General features: G+C 44.5%; 4 protein-coding genes across 10 annotated transcripts in view; 2 read left to right on the top strand and 2 right to left on the bottom strand.

Annotated features, from left to right (window-relative positions):
* Nucleotides 1–5,992, bottom strand: part of LOC120895423 (sodium-dependent phosphate transporter 1-A) — a 44,139-nt gene extending 38,147 nt beyond the window's left edge. The window contains exon 1 of the mRNA XM_040298781.1: nt 5,270–5,992. The gene's annotated coding sequence lies outside the window, so the exon portion shown is untranslated. The remainder of the gene's footprint in view (nt 1–5,269) is intronic.
* A 1,567-nt stretch (nt 5,993–7,559) lies between these two features.
* Nucleotides 7,560–10,116, top strand: LOC120894735 (transcription initiation factor TFIID subunit 6). 2 transcript variants are annotated; one of them, XM_040297500.1, is made up of 3 exons: nt 7,560–8,546; nt 8,635–9,466; nt 9,594–10,116. In XM_040297500.1, the coding sequence occupies exons 1-3, from the start codon at nt 7,689–7,691 to the stop codon at nt 9,959–9,961; spliced, it is 2,058 nt and encodes a 685-aa protein (XP_040153434.1). In that variant the 5' UTR covers nt 7,560–7,688; the 3' UTR covers nt 9,962–10,116. The 2 variants fall into 2 exon arrangements, with proteins under 2 accessions (XP_040153434.1, XP_040153435.1); XM_040297501.1 differs by having other exon boundaries at nt 9,606–10,116.
* On the bottom strand, nt 10,098–12,818 carry LOC120894736 (protein-lysine N-methyltransferase EEF2KMT). 3 transcript variants are annotated; one of them, XM_040297502.1, is made up of 4 exons: nt 12,717–12,818; nt 11,817–12,161; nt 10,834–11,668; nt 10,098–10,766 (listed from the first exon to the last, which is right to left on the bottom strand). In XM_040297502.1, the coding sequence occupies exons 2-4, from the start codon at nt 11,925–11,927 to the stop codon at nt 10,654–10,656; spliced, it is 1,059 nt and encodes a 352-aa protein (XP_040153436.1). In that variant the 5' UTR covers nt 11,928–12,161; nt 12,717–12,818; the 3' UTR covers nt 10,098–10,653. The 3 variants fall into 3 exon arrangements, with proteins under 3 accessions (XP_040153436.1, XP_040153438.1, XP_040153437.1); XM_040297504.1 differs by lacking the exon at nt 12,717–12,818 and adding an exon at nt 12,306–12,641; XM_040297503.1 differs by lacking the exon at nt 12,717–12,818 and adding an exon at nt 12,300–12,641.
* Nucleotides 12,819–13,148: 330 nt separating this feature from the next.
* Nucleotides 13,149–13,832, top strand: part of LOC120897435 (MICAL-like protein 1) — a 33,565-nt gene continuing 32,881 nt past the window's right edge. For 2 of the 4 annotated variants that reach the window (XM_040302337.1, XM_040302341.1), the window contains exons 1-2: nt 13,169–13,277; nt 13,684–13,822. The gene's annotated coding sequence lies outside the window, so the exon portion shown is untranslated. Of the gene's footprint in view, nt 13,278–13,589; nt 13,823–13,832 lie in introns of all 4 variants that reach the window. The other 2 variants (XM_040302338.1, XM_040302339.1) reach the window with 2 other exon arrangements.

Here is a 13,832-nt window from a genome sequence, read left to right on the forward strand (position 1 = left end):
AATTATTTGTTGTTGGTTTTTGCAGCGATGAAAATTACACGATCAAACTAATATTAGTAATGGTTACCTTGTTTTTTGTCAAAGTAGTAAAGGATGAATTATTAAAAAATATAATTATCACAACTACTAACGGTCAACGTATTTAATTGTAAAATATTTTTAGTTTAGTTTTATAGACGTGTTGTGTATGCTCTTTATATTACATGTAGGTGGTTTATACGAGTTGTAGGCCGAGGCTAATTATCTTACCAAGAAGTAGGGAATAAGACAAAAGCGAAATACTTTATCATTTATTTAAAGCACATTAATTATTAATCAACAATATCCGCTATGTTTCTACGTTCGATAAGCCTTCTAATGATGTTCAAAGTTTACTGGATAGCTTTATGCTAATCCATCGCACTGTTGCTACACTGTTTATGTACCGATTTCTTTGAAAGGATTTAAAACACACACACACACACACACCCACAATAATAATAAAACTCAACCCTAGCAGCTAGCATAGAACGGTAGGCAAAGAGACGGAAAAGAGAAACTGTTTACAACCTTCCGGGCGCACGTGCTGCACAACTTACGCCTTGTTTTCGTACACTTCACAGGGCAGATTTACCATAACAGCGCGCGCTACCAGGCGTCTCCATTCGGAAAACATGGCTAGCTTAGCTCAACCCACGACAAGCACGGTACCGGTCTGTTGGTGCGGTTTGTGGCTGAGCAGTGGAGCTTTAATCGAAAACGGCCTGCCTGCTGTCGACACAGATTTCACACATCATTTGGTGAAATATTTGCTACCATCACAAATTAATAGCGATCAGCGAAAGCAACACTTCTTGGCTGTGCGAAAGAACGTGCAGTGGCCAATGCATCCCAGGCACGAGCTGAGACATTTGTTTTGCTTCTTTTTTTTTCGTACATCCTATGTTGTGTACACATTTGCCAAACACTGTTCAGTTTGCTGTTTTGCAAGGTTTCCATTTCCTTTTCACCGTTTTTAGTATACAATTGGCTGTATTGCATTAGCGTGAACTGTGGCCAAGAAATATTCCCCCTAGCTCGGTTAATCCTACTTGTATATTCTGCCGATTAGAACCAACTTGGTCAACGGCCAAGCGATTAATTTGGAAGTGTTTTGACAGTTGTTATACAACCATCGATAGGCTACGACTACGACACTTGCCTTACTTGAAGGTGCCAACCATCCATCGTACCTATCCGCGGGGTTAACACACAGGGTGTGTGTCTCGAAATTGCCAACAAATCGAAAGAAATGAAGCGAATCATTTCACAATCGACTACCTTTTTTAAGACGGTTGGGTAAAGCCAGCGCTACATTAAGCGGAAAACACATTGCCGGTGGCTGCAAATATAGTAACGCTATCAAATATTTAGAAAGCACGTTCACAAGCGCCATAAAATGTTATGATACGCATTTTACCATTAGGTAGGGCAGGGGCTATTAAATAAATGAAGGTACTCCTTCTTCACACCAGACCCATGATCAGTACTAAATTCGATGGATCGAAAATTAAATATGCAAAATAATTTGCAGTTCATAAGCAAAACAAAAAAAGGATATGGTACAAATGAATTTAAAATAATCATTATTTTACATACGTAACTGTTTTTTTTAACAGACCAAGAAAAGTAGAAAAATGCTAGTCTTCATTAACATTCCCGAAAGTAAGATGCAACCGACGACGCGAGGAGACATCCAAACCTTAATGCTTAAAGCACATTCAAAAATTAAACAAACACAATGTAACAATCTGCAACCGAGAGTCGTGCCGGCGTTTCTCATATTTAATCCATCGCACCCTTGTTGGATAAATCTAACAGGAGTTTCCAAGGAGTCTGTCCAAACAGAGTGCTATAAAGTCCAATATGAATCCAACATATGAAGTACACTTCCCATAAGAGTCAAGGAAGTGTACCACAACTATGAGAACAGCTGGAAACCACTGTATACCGTCTATCTTAAAACGGCATTTCGGATTTTTTTTTAAATGGGAAACAAATACTTCCAGTACGTTGCACTGCGGACTAGTGTTGGGTAAATCTGATTCAGATTCATGAATCTGAATGAATCTTTGAAATGATTCAATGATTCTGAATCTCAATTTCAAAGATTCATGAATCTCTAAAGATGTGTGGATATCCAAAGATTTTTCAATCTCAAAAGACTCATGAATCTCGATAAATTAATATATCTCGAAAGATTTACGAATCTGTAGGGATTTATGAATTTCAAGAGATTCACATATCTCCCAAGATTGATAGAGCTTGAGCTTTTCATTATTCTTCTTTTGGAGTAACAACCTACGTGATCATGCCAGCCTAAAAAGGCTTTAGATACTTTTTGGTAAGTACCACGCAGTCGGATGGTTTGTTTTGCTACGGGGAAACGGCTCAAGCGAGGAAACGGTTATAGGCCGGGATCGCGCAAATTCAATAATTTTGATAATCTCATAAATTCCTGGAGATATATGGATTTTAATGGATTTATGAATGTTATGCATTCATGAATATTTGAAGATTCATAAATACTTGAATATTCATAAATCTTTGAAGATTCATGAATCTTAGAAGAGTCGATTCAAGATTCGAATCACTCATCATTGAAGATTCATATGAAAGGATCTCAACGAAAGATTCATAAAACCCAACACTACTGCATACGACACCGATGCTTATAACTCATACGCTTGATTAAAGCATATTCACAGCAATTAATAATTAAAACTTTTCTGATGTCTTTTCTGAATTGCTCAAGCTTCAACATTGCACCGAGAGCGATGGCCCCAAGAAACCTCGCAGGAACGTTATCTCTTTAGCAACCATTTACTGACCACTTTTTGGTACACCAAAGTTAATATCAAACGACCCTTCCCCTTCCTCATAGCATACCCCTGAAATTCACCTGACAGAACAACCGCAACACTCGCCATATAGTAAAGACAGTGAATAGAGAAACAAAGCATTCGCATTGTCGTCCACCGGGGTACAGATCTTGAGCTTTGACATTTGCAAAAAGGTAACCCATTGCTGCTGTAACAGCACCCGCGTGCGGCAAGGCAGGGAAGGACGCACCACCAACACCATCACAAGCAACAAAACCGGAATAGTATGCGGCGGAAAAGGAGGAACGACAAATGTCACTGGGAAAAATAGGGGCTTCCTCGTCATAAAGTGCGCGCTGCGAATATGATGTTTGAGCGAGGCACCACCTACTAAAGCAGGACACGGTGGTTTGCCTTTTCTCTTTGAAATTTGCTTGGTAAGAGTGACCGGTGTGTTCGCTTTGCGCCTATAGAAGGCACATTGCTAAAAACCAACAACACTTGGTTGCAATCTGGTTCTCTTGGCCGTGGATGACTCATACAATCCGCGTGCGCGCTAATAATGGATACCGGCTAATGGAATATTAAATATAACTAGAAGCAAATTTACAGCCCATGAATAGATCAACACGGTCTCCTCTCCTTCCTTTCTCAGTCTTTCTCGTTTTACGCTTTACAAAATGTGTTAAGTTTTACAGAATATTTTATCGCGTTCTGAAGACCCATTGCTGTTGTCCAGTGCTCTCCAACCTTTTTAGGATTGCGGACCACTTGGCTTTGAAATACATTTGCCGCGGCCCACATCTATTGAGGAAATACATTTTTTAAACTTGGTTCAATGTTTTTGCTCAAAAATATTTTTAAATCTTATTCTACACATGCCTTTTTAAAATTTAACCTTCATTGTGGGGAAAAATGCACGATATGTATAATAAGTAATACGTTTTTCTTTTTCAAAATAGTAATTTTTTGCAGACCACGTCTGTTAACGCCACGGACCACAGGTTGGATACCACTGCTGTGTATCCCATTACAAACGATTCCATATTCCTGCACTGCACACCACATTGTAAACAAACCTGGAGGTGGTTTCGGTGTTTGGCGATGGAGTCCTACTCCTTGGGAGTGATGACGCAAATCCCATTACGTCATTCATTCCATCCTGGGTCGGTACACCATTAGCACCACTACCATTAACCGAGCTCCTAACCGAGGCTATATGGGGGTACGGTTTGGTCAATTCAAAATCCTGATTAGCGAAAGCGAAAGACACTTGAACAAAAAAAGCTCAACAAGCTATCTGTCACTCGGTCTATCTCTGTCTATCTATTTGTGAAGAACCAATTGTGGTAATTGATATGTTCGTTTGCTCTTTCTTACGCACTGCATCGCATTACTGACGGCAGTAATGGGCGAACGAATAACATTTTTTTGTGTACTTTTCATTTATTTGGACAAGTATAATGATAGTATAAAAAACTTAAATAAAATGTATATCGATTTATTAGCAATCATTTTTCCCAATAAATTTGATTTCGCCAGGCAAAAAGAGGCAGAACAAAACTTTCCCATCATGCTGAGAAAAGCATTTCCACACACCACATTCGCCGGGTAGAAGCAACTGTTGTCAAACAAATTTTTGCTTTCTAATGGGGAAATAGAAAGTTCTACCAGCAGGCAAAACTGTGCACACCACACAAAAACGCGCATTGCACAAACCGTAACAGCCCGTTGACTCGGGGAAGGACAGTTACCCGGGGGTTGAAGGAGGAGTGGCGTGGGTATGTGGGTACGTGTTGGCAGTCGAATCAGCAGCTGCAGCAGCAGCAGCAGCTACAACAACGGAACGTGTGCGAACTATGTTACGACAGCTGTTGTCCAAATTTCAAGGCTTCTATCATGCTTTCGTAGGCTTCGTTAGGCACCCACGCACACACACACACACACGTATGTACTAGCGTAGCACAGCTTAATTATTTCTACGGAGCTTAAGGATTATCCTCCGTGTGCGAACCGGTGTATGAGCAGCATAAATCAGTCCCTTGTACACGTACATGGTTTCGAGTGCGTTTAAGAGACTATTTCATGGTGAAAAAAAATCAATTGATTAGAGACACGTTTTTGGTGAAAAAGTAGAACATTATTTCATCATCCTAGGAATTTCCCCATCCAAAGCTATGAGAGAAAACATTCCTCCAAATGCCCTTCAACTAATATCCAAACACAACCCAAGCAATGCTCCAAACGTCATTTTATCCACGCGATTTCTCGAAGCTAACCTCTACACGTCAAAACCAGCGCTGCCCCTGGTAGTCCCGCAAAATAAACACCGCACATGCAGAGACGGCCATGAAATATAGATGCAATTTGCTGCTGGTGCAAAAAGTGCCGATGATGCTTATGCAAAATGTCGCTTTACAACAACTTACCTGACCACTTGTGGACACTGTTTCGTGCGGCTTGTCGAACAAGACCCGGTCGGACCCGGGACCGGAGTGCACCAAGGGAATAATGCGGATTGTGCCGGGCAGCACCGATTTTTGCAGCACCACACAATATATAGAGCAGCGAGTTTTTACGCCTCTTCCGTCCCGCTCACACTTGTTTGCAGAATGGCGCGCACACGCGATACACACGCAGAGAGACGGAAAGAGATAGGGGAAAATGTACCGCACATGGGAAGTGGTGATGATACACGCGGTCCGCTTTCTAGATGCACACACTTTCGCGATACACGGGATTGACGCGGGTTGTCCTCTACGGGGAACAGGGGGAGACCAGAGGGATAACGCGGGACCGGAGGTAGAAAGTGACCCCGGGAGAAGGTGCGTGTCGGTGGAAGGTGGCGACCGGTCGGATGGTGGTTCCTCGTGTCCGTCTCGCGCGACCCGGTCGCAGAATTCACTGTCGCCGGAAGAAAAGTTGCGGGATCAACGGGGTACGGCGCACAGCACACGCAGGTGAAGGCAGCGAGGTTCCGGGATTTTCGCGTATCGATTACCCCGGGGCTGGTCGGTTCGTCCGGCAAAGGATCTCGCACGACGCTTCAGACAACAGTACGCCGAAGGTAAAAGAAAACACACACCCGTCGCACCGCGAGCCAATCAACACAAAACCGATGAAATTGGAAAAATGGGACCAAAGCGATGATTATTTCTCGTCGACAGGGGCACTCACGCGTCCATGCTGTTTGACAGTCACTCACGCAGTCGACGCAATTCAAGGACGACTTGATTTTTCCCGCTGCCCAGGCGTGTGAAAATTGCCGTTGATAAGAAAGCTTAATTCATCGAATCGAGACATGCATATGAAGCAACAAGGCAAGGGACACAAATAAAAGAAACGATTTTGTGCGGTTAAATTGCAAACATTTAATTTGTTACTATTCTCATATGCATACAAACAACCACATGCACACGAGCTAGGAAAATAGTTTAAGATACATGCGGCGCATTTTAACGTGCCCGTTGTTTTCAGCTCTTTCTTGTTTCGATATAAATTTTCAGTCGGAAGATTTTTTTAAACAAGTCAAGAGAATGAATGTTTCATGCTAATGATGTTTTCTGCACTGCACTGTGGCAAATTTTGAGTGCCCATTTGACAGCGGTCTACAAAAAGTGGTCAATCTAAATGTCAAATTGGCCCAGCAAACAAAACCAAAATCGAGCAGCAATCAAAACTTGACAAAAGGGTTATTTGCGAGTCGTGAAATGTTTGATATTTTCCAAGTCAACTTTTTCCCGATTCTTACTCATTTCAACAATGAAAAAAAAAATTTTTTTTAATCACCAATTGTAAAATTATGGTTATGCTATTGTTTCTTTCGTTTTTAGACAATAAAATTATGAGAAACATTTATTTATTAATTATTATTGATATAGAATCACGACTTTTTGATTTGAAAATAATAATTATTCAGCATAAAATTCCATTTGTGGCTGTGCCTGCTTTCAGAAATATTGAACTTTAAAATGAAAAAGGATGGACCTTGTAGTAACCAAATGTCATACGTAAGTTGGCACGTTTTGACACAAAAAATTAATGATTTTCATTGATAAACAATGCTTTCTATCTTTTAATGCCGTGCGTAATGCCAACCATATATTCTCTTCTACTTCAATTATTCATAACGTTTTTTTTCATTTTATAATAAAACTAACGGTCTAGTTGAAATTTTAAATCGCTTGAATTAAATGATAAAATAAGCACAAAATAAGCACAATATGAAAAGACGAAGAAGCGAAACGTCATTCTCCATACAAAAGTATGGAATACCCAGGTGTGCTGGATACAAACTTACCCGGCGCTCTAGCACCAATCGAACACGACATCGAACATGAAAAACGTATGGGAGTTGACATGTTTGTCTTGTTTGTGTCTGACAGTGCACCTCCATAAGATTATATGGGGTTGTTCGAGTCGGATGTCGTGTTCGATTGGTGCCAGAGCGCAGCTTTACGTGATAATGTTGAAAATAAATCAAAATAAAATACTTACTGCATGTTGAAAATTGCAATATGCACCTAAAAATCTTAAATAAAAAGTTGGGAGGCTATGGCTTCAAGTCAATAAAAGCAATCAATCAAAAGTTATTGCAGTTTAAAGTTGAAAGAAATACCTGGATATTCGGTTGCCTAAGGGTTAAATAAACTTCGAGCACTGGAATCGAGCTGTTGACATCTACGCCTGGATGTTAATTTGCTCTTTGGGTAAATGATTCGAGCTCCAAAGAGAGCAGCAAAAATACAATCAAACAAGTTCGGCTTCTCGTAAACATCTTCAGTGGAACGCGATCCGTCTATTGTTTACCCAATTTCATGTGAAAACTAACTGCTGAACAATAAAAAAATGGGCGATCGTGACAAAACTATGTACGGCTCCACGCTCTCGTTGGAATCGATAAAGGTAATTGCGGAAAGCATCGGCGTCGGAAGCCTGCCGGATGACGCGGCCAAGGAGCTGGCGGACGATGTGTCCTACAAGCTGAAGCAGATTGTACAAGACGCGGTAAAGTTTATGCACCACTCGAAGCGCATGAAGCTGTCCATTGCCGACGTGGACCACTCGCTGAAGGTGCGTAACATCGAGCCACAGTACGGGTTTGTGGCGCGGGATTTCATTCCCTTCCGATTTGCCTCGGGCGGTGGGCGCGAACTGCACTTCATAGAGGAAAAAGAAGTCGACCTGACGGAAATGGTGCAGGGCCAAACGCCCAAGATTCCGCTCGAGCCATCGTTACGTGCCCATTGGTTGGCGGTGGAGGGCGTACAGCCCACCGTACCGGAAAATCCGCCACCCCTTTCGAAGGATGTGCAGGCGCTGGATTCGGTCAATCCGGCCCACAAGCTGGACAAAACCAATCAGAAGGATACCACCGGCAAGCCAACGATTAACAAGCACAAGCTCAAAAACTCGGAAACTGTGCAGGTGAAGCAGCTGGCGCAGCACGAACTTTCCGTAGAGCAGCAGCTGTACTACAAGGAGATAACCGAGGCATGTGTCGGTTCCGATGAGGCGCGTCGTGCGGAAGCTCTGACGTCGCTGTCCAGCGATCCAGGTCTGCACGAAATGCTACCGCGAATGTGCACGTTCATCGCGGAAGGAGTCAAAGTGAACGTGGTGCAAAACAACCTTGCGCTGCTGATCTATCTCATGCGAATGGTACGCGCGCTGCTGGATAATCCGGCACTGTATCTGGAAAAATATGTAAGTAATGGATCGTTTGTCCCTGAAGTAGGCGCAGTAAGACGCAACTGTTGATGTACTTCCCTTCGCGCGCTTTTTCTACCCACAGCTACACGAGCTCATTCCCTGTGTGTCAACGTGCATCGTTTCGCGGCAGCTCTGCATGCGCCCCGAGCTGGACAATCACTGGGCGTTGCGTGACTTTGCCGCCCGGCTGATGGCACAGATTTGTAAAACCTTCAACACCTCCACGAACAATCTGCAAACGCGTGTGACGCGGCTCTTCAGTGCGGCACTGCAAAACGATAAGACACCACTGTCGTCCATGTACGGCGCGCTGCAGGGTCTGTCCGAGCTGGGCACGGAGGTGACGAAGGTGTTCATCATACCACGTCTCAAGTTCATCTCCGAGCGCGTGGAACCATTGCTGCAGGGCATCACTAGCAACATTAGCAATACGGATAAGATTGCTGCCGGGCACATACGAGCGATACTGCAGAAAGGCGTCCCGCCGATACTGAAAACGTTGCGAAATCCACCCGATCTGGTGGAAGAGTACAAGCGGGACTACGGCTGCTTGGGGCAAACGTTGCACCAGGCAGTGGTGAAGGCACGATCGGCATCGCCCTCGTCCGGTGCTGGTGGGGCGGGTGGCTCATCGGCCTCTAGTACTACGCCATCGACCGCCACATCCATTACGGTTAGCACAAGCAACAATAGCAGCAACACCGTAGTCCTGACGGCAACACCCTCCAGGCCCCAGACACCGCAAGCTATTTCGGCGGCCAAAACGATTGCCGCTACAGCCTCAATACAGCGCCCCGGAACGGCAGCGGGTGGTGGCGTGGCCGTACTAAACACCGGCAGTCAGGCGTCCCAACCACCCCAGCAAAAGTTTGTGATAGTGCCCCAGCGTGCTCAAACGCCGTCCCCATCTCAAGGTATGTGATTCTATCGATGTTCTGTTTGGTACCATTCCCAAAATCTTCTCATTATTTTCCCGATCGGTTCGTTTATTGTTTATTGTTTTTGCATCCCACCATCCGAACGCCGTTTACTGAACTGTAGACGATTTTGTAGGTCCCATCATACAGCGCCAGGGCAGCGTATCGGGTGGTGCACCGGCCGCTACAACCACCCTGCAAATTCAGCCCAACATGATTAAGCTGGAACCGGTGACTGGCAGCGGCAGCGGCAGCATGGCACCGATGACGTCATCATCGAACACGAACGCACCACCAAGCAGCGGTACGGCAATCGGCCAGAAGGTGGTTATCATAAACCAAACCCAGACCGGACCGGCTGCTAACATAATCGCCAAACCGACGGTTTTCCTTTCCTCGGGCTCATCCGGAGGTAACAATGGGCACGAAGAGATTCACGAAGATATCATCCAGGTTCCGCCCGAACTGGATGACCTCTCGCATTTGGAATGAGATGTTTGCTGGGTAAAGTGATGAAGCAACAGATGTATGTATTATAGTGTGGTAAGTGCAGTCCGTTCAGTTCAATTTTCGGGTCCGAACTCCGAAAACTAGACATGCGATGAAATAAAACGTGTACATCGGTACATAAATTGCACTAAAATACATATATTTAGCATACATTAACTAGCACATAGTGTTGAGCTAAAGTGGACGTATTTGTTTGTATCTAAAACACAGGTTACACAGGTTAACTTGTTCCGATCCGTGGTATGTTTGGGAGTGTATTTGTGGGTGTGTGTGTGTGTGTGTGTGAGTAATTTTGTAGGTGTTTTTGTCTTTTTCAGGTTGAATCGTAATCTCTTCTGCGGTTTCCCTTTTGGTGTTGTATCATATGTGTACGGTTCTGCTGTCTGGTTCTGGTGGTCCCTCTGGCATTGAGAATATGAAAATTGTTACAATTCCATTCGTTTTTTTTTTTTGCAACATTCATTTAGAAAGTGAAAGATAGACAATAGAGTAAGTATAGTTTGGGTAAGTTTTCATTTTAGATAGAAGCATAACCAAAGCATATAGCGTTTTGGTGGTAGCGGTGGTGAAGTGTGATAAAAGGTACTCCGCGTCGAAGTGTAATAGAAAATGATATCTCTCTCTCTTTCTCTCGACGACTGATCATCGTGTAATGCGGTGCGAATGTGAGTAGCTTAGGAGAATGCTCTTGATATCGTGAAGATACGTATGTTGGACGCGCTACTATCCCAATGAAAGTGGCGCGATGGTGAAACCGTCTCTTCGTTAATGCGGAACTTTGCCGTTACTGTGAAGAGAAATGAACATAAATAACGACTCTCAGTGAACACGCCAGCGCCAACTCTACCACTTACTCAAAAGCTGCAGAAATTCGTTCAACGTGTCCTGGTTCCGTTCGGTGCAAGCGAGCACGAACTTGCACCGATTGTGCGACAGACAGAAGATGTAGTTCAGCGTGGACAGCAGTGCCGGGAAGAGGGTATGATCGTACACAATGTCAGCCGCCACGATCACGTCCGGCTCGATCAGCTGGCTGAGATTGGATGCGCTGATGTACTGCCAGTCCAGATCCATCACACCCATCAGCGTATTGCCACTGTCCAGCAGCAAGCTGACCAGCGGATTGTCACACTCTACCGGCGCAGCATTGGGGAAGTTCAGCCGAACGTTTTCCTTCAGCGCCGACAGCACCGACGAGTGGCAGTCCGACATCACTATAATCGATGGTTCGTAGCATTTCGCCAGATAGATGCCGGACAGGCCCACGCCCGACCCGAGCTCGAGGATGTTCCGTCCGTGGAAATCGTCCCGATTGTTCGATATGTGTTCGCAGAGCGCTTTGGCCGCCTGCCAGCTGCACAGACCCGTCGTTCCTTCCGATACGAACGCGCCCGACTCCTTCAGCGATATTACGCCCTGTCCGTGCGGCAGCTCGTAGTGCTTGTAGCTGAGCCCGATCGACGGATCATCCAGGGGCAGCTCCGTACCGGGCGAAAGCATCGCGCAATACTTCTCCATCAGCCGGTCGTGATGCTCCGCGTTCATGCTGGATAGCTGCGCGATGATGTACTTTAGAAAGGCGGCCTGATACTCGGCACTGAGTGGGTAGCGCTGGACCAGCGGATGATCTACAGTAGCGTCCAGCAGTGCCGCCTGCTCGTCCCAGTTTAGTTCGTGTTCTAGCAAACCCTACACCACCATTGGATTCGCACACGGCAGCAAAATCAACAGCACAGTGAAATGTGAAAGAAAATTAAAGAAATGATAATGATAATGACACTGCTACTGGGAGGTAGTTCACTCACAACACGCAACGAACGTCGTGGTCACAACTCACATGCCAGCGGATCAAACGTATCGGAGTGCAGCAGAGAAACTGTTTGCTCACGAGCTTTAGCGGACTTTCGTCGATCCCGTCTGCTGGTTTAAGTCCGTCATTCGGTTTCATTATTGCACCTTGCTCATTCGGTAACACGGCATTCGCTTTTCCTTCCGGCACCGGTGGCACTTCCGCGCATCCGTCGACACGAGCGATTGTGTTGCTTGAGTTCCTTGAGATATTATTAAACTCATACTGCACGTACGGGCCAACAAATAAATGCACACACCGTAGGGATTATCGATCAGACCCCGATGCCTGCCGAGGCTGGGCGTCCAACTCGCGGCGTTGTTGTGAATTTTCCTGCGACAGAAAACAGTAAATACTCTTGCGGTTATTTTTACTTTCCTTCGCCTTCGTAAATAGCAAAACCACAATAAAAAAAACAACAAACAAGCGATGGTATTTGGCTGGTGTCAAAATTAATGTTAATTAATGTACTCCCACCAATGATCTATTCCGTCGCTTTTCCGTGTAGAAGCTATTCTTCGGTAAACCTTCTTTTTTTGTCGCTTATTAATGACGAGACAACTCGTCACGCAACGAGCACACGAGATAGTTTATTACCGCCCGTGATGGCGGGGTGGTGCCAATTTGTCTTCCTTGCCATTTGTTTGGTCCACCCGTATTGACCCGTGCTCTCTTTGTCCTGCGGTGTGGTGATTCCGCTGCAGTTGTGCGCGCGCCCAAACTTTTTGCATTTGATTTTTCCTCGCCTCCCCTTCTATTAATGCTTCTTTGTTTTCGATGATAACGATAATCTACCCGGGTCAATCACTCAGTGTGATAGCGGAATGGAGCCATAAACTGAATATATTTTACCATCAACTGATGAAAATAGTTTATATTAAAACATACCTCTCCTTTTATGCTACTCGCGGGAAAATGCCTATTTTGTACGTTTCAATAAAATTAAAAACAAACTTATCGCGTGCGTTTGTTGTGAATTTAGATTTGCTACTTGGGTAGGGTGAAGAATGTCAAATACATGCACAAAGGGATGCGCGCGGATTCATTTATTATTTTTTTAAATATTATTTTATTACATTAATGCTCCATTTCTATAAATTTATTTTTATGCTATTAATTAATTTTCCCCTTTTTCCAATTAACAGGACAAAAATGTGTTTATTTCATTCCATTTTCTACAAAACGATTATTTTTTTATTTGTCATTTCGCTGGAACAGCACAACCCACTGTTTTACACTCAGCTTAAAAATAAACCATACAGTTGCAGAAAACACTCTGCGCGTTATGTCTCTCCGACCGTCGGCTGTGGAAACTTACTGAGTGTAGCTGACTGTTGCTTCAAACGCTAGCGCCGTTACGTCAACACGCCATTCCAAATTGAACCGTCGTGCCGTGAGGTCACACTCATCGTCGGCTCTCGTCTCAAAACAAACAAATCGTGATCGAATGTAAGTTTGTGGTGATGAACCTGCGTGTTTCTGGAAGATTTTCATCAACCGTTTGCATATCCTTAGTGTTTGTGTGTATGTGTGTTAGTGGGTTGCGATTCTTAGTGGGATAATTACATACCGTAGCGAGTCAATGCCAGCGCCTTGGTAGAGCTGCTGCCCTCAGCTTTGGCCTTGCAGTTTCTCCCATCGATCGATCGATCCATCCAAGCCACCGGGGGCCACTGGACGCGGAGGACGATTTTCTCCTTCACGTTTCTTATAGTTTTGGATACTTTCTGCTTTTCTTATTCGTTGACGTGTGGCAAGCAGCGTGTAGCGGCACTTTCTGATGCACACCCATTCCGTTCTCTTTCTCTTCCACAACCGTATGTGCGCCACGGTATGCTGTTTCTTCGTCTTTTAGCGTGCTGAATATGTTTGCTGGCGTACGTATATGTGGCAAAAGTGATATGTTGTGCCCCACAGTGCAGTAGTGTTATTTTGAATCTATCGAAACCCAGCTAGTAAAGAACATCCCCCGAAACCCCATTCACTTACGAACGGTAAGTTTTT

The sequence above is a fragment of the Anopheles arabiensis genome, chromosome 2 (genome assembly GCF_016920715.1).
Source record: "Anopheles arabiensis isolate DONGOLA chromosome 2, AaraD3, whole genome shotgun sequence".
Lineage (NCBI taxonomy): Eukaryota > Metazoa > Arthropoda > Insecta > Diptera > Culicidae > Anopheles > Anopheles arabiensis.

Coding starts and splice junctions, on each gene's coding strand:
- LOC120894736 (XM_040297502.1), bottom strand. CDS start 11,927: ATGAAACCGAATGACGGACTTAAACCAGCAGACGGGATCGACGAAAGT. Junction 11,669..11,816: donor TACGTTTGATCCGCTGGCAT/GTGAGTTGTGAC, acceptor ATGGTGGTGTAG/GGTTTGCTAGAACACGAACT. Junction 10,767..10,833: donor CGAATTTCTGCAGCTTTTGA/GTAAGTGGTAGA, acceptor TTCTCTTCACAG/TAACGGCAAAGTTCCGCATT.
- LOC120894735 (XM_040297500.1), top strand. CDS start 7,689: ATGGGCGATCGTGACAAAACTATGTACGGCTCCACGCTCTCGTTGGAA. Junction 8,547..8,634: donor CACTGTATCTGGAAAAATAT/GTAAGTAATGGA, acceptor TTCTACCCACAG/CTACACGAGCTCATTCCCTG. Junction 9,467..9,593: donor AACGCCGTCCCCATCTCAAG/GTATGTGATTCT, acceptor ACTGAACTGTAG/ACGATTTTGTAGGTCCCATC.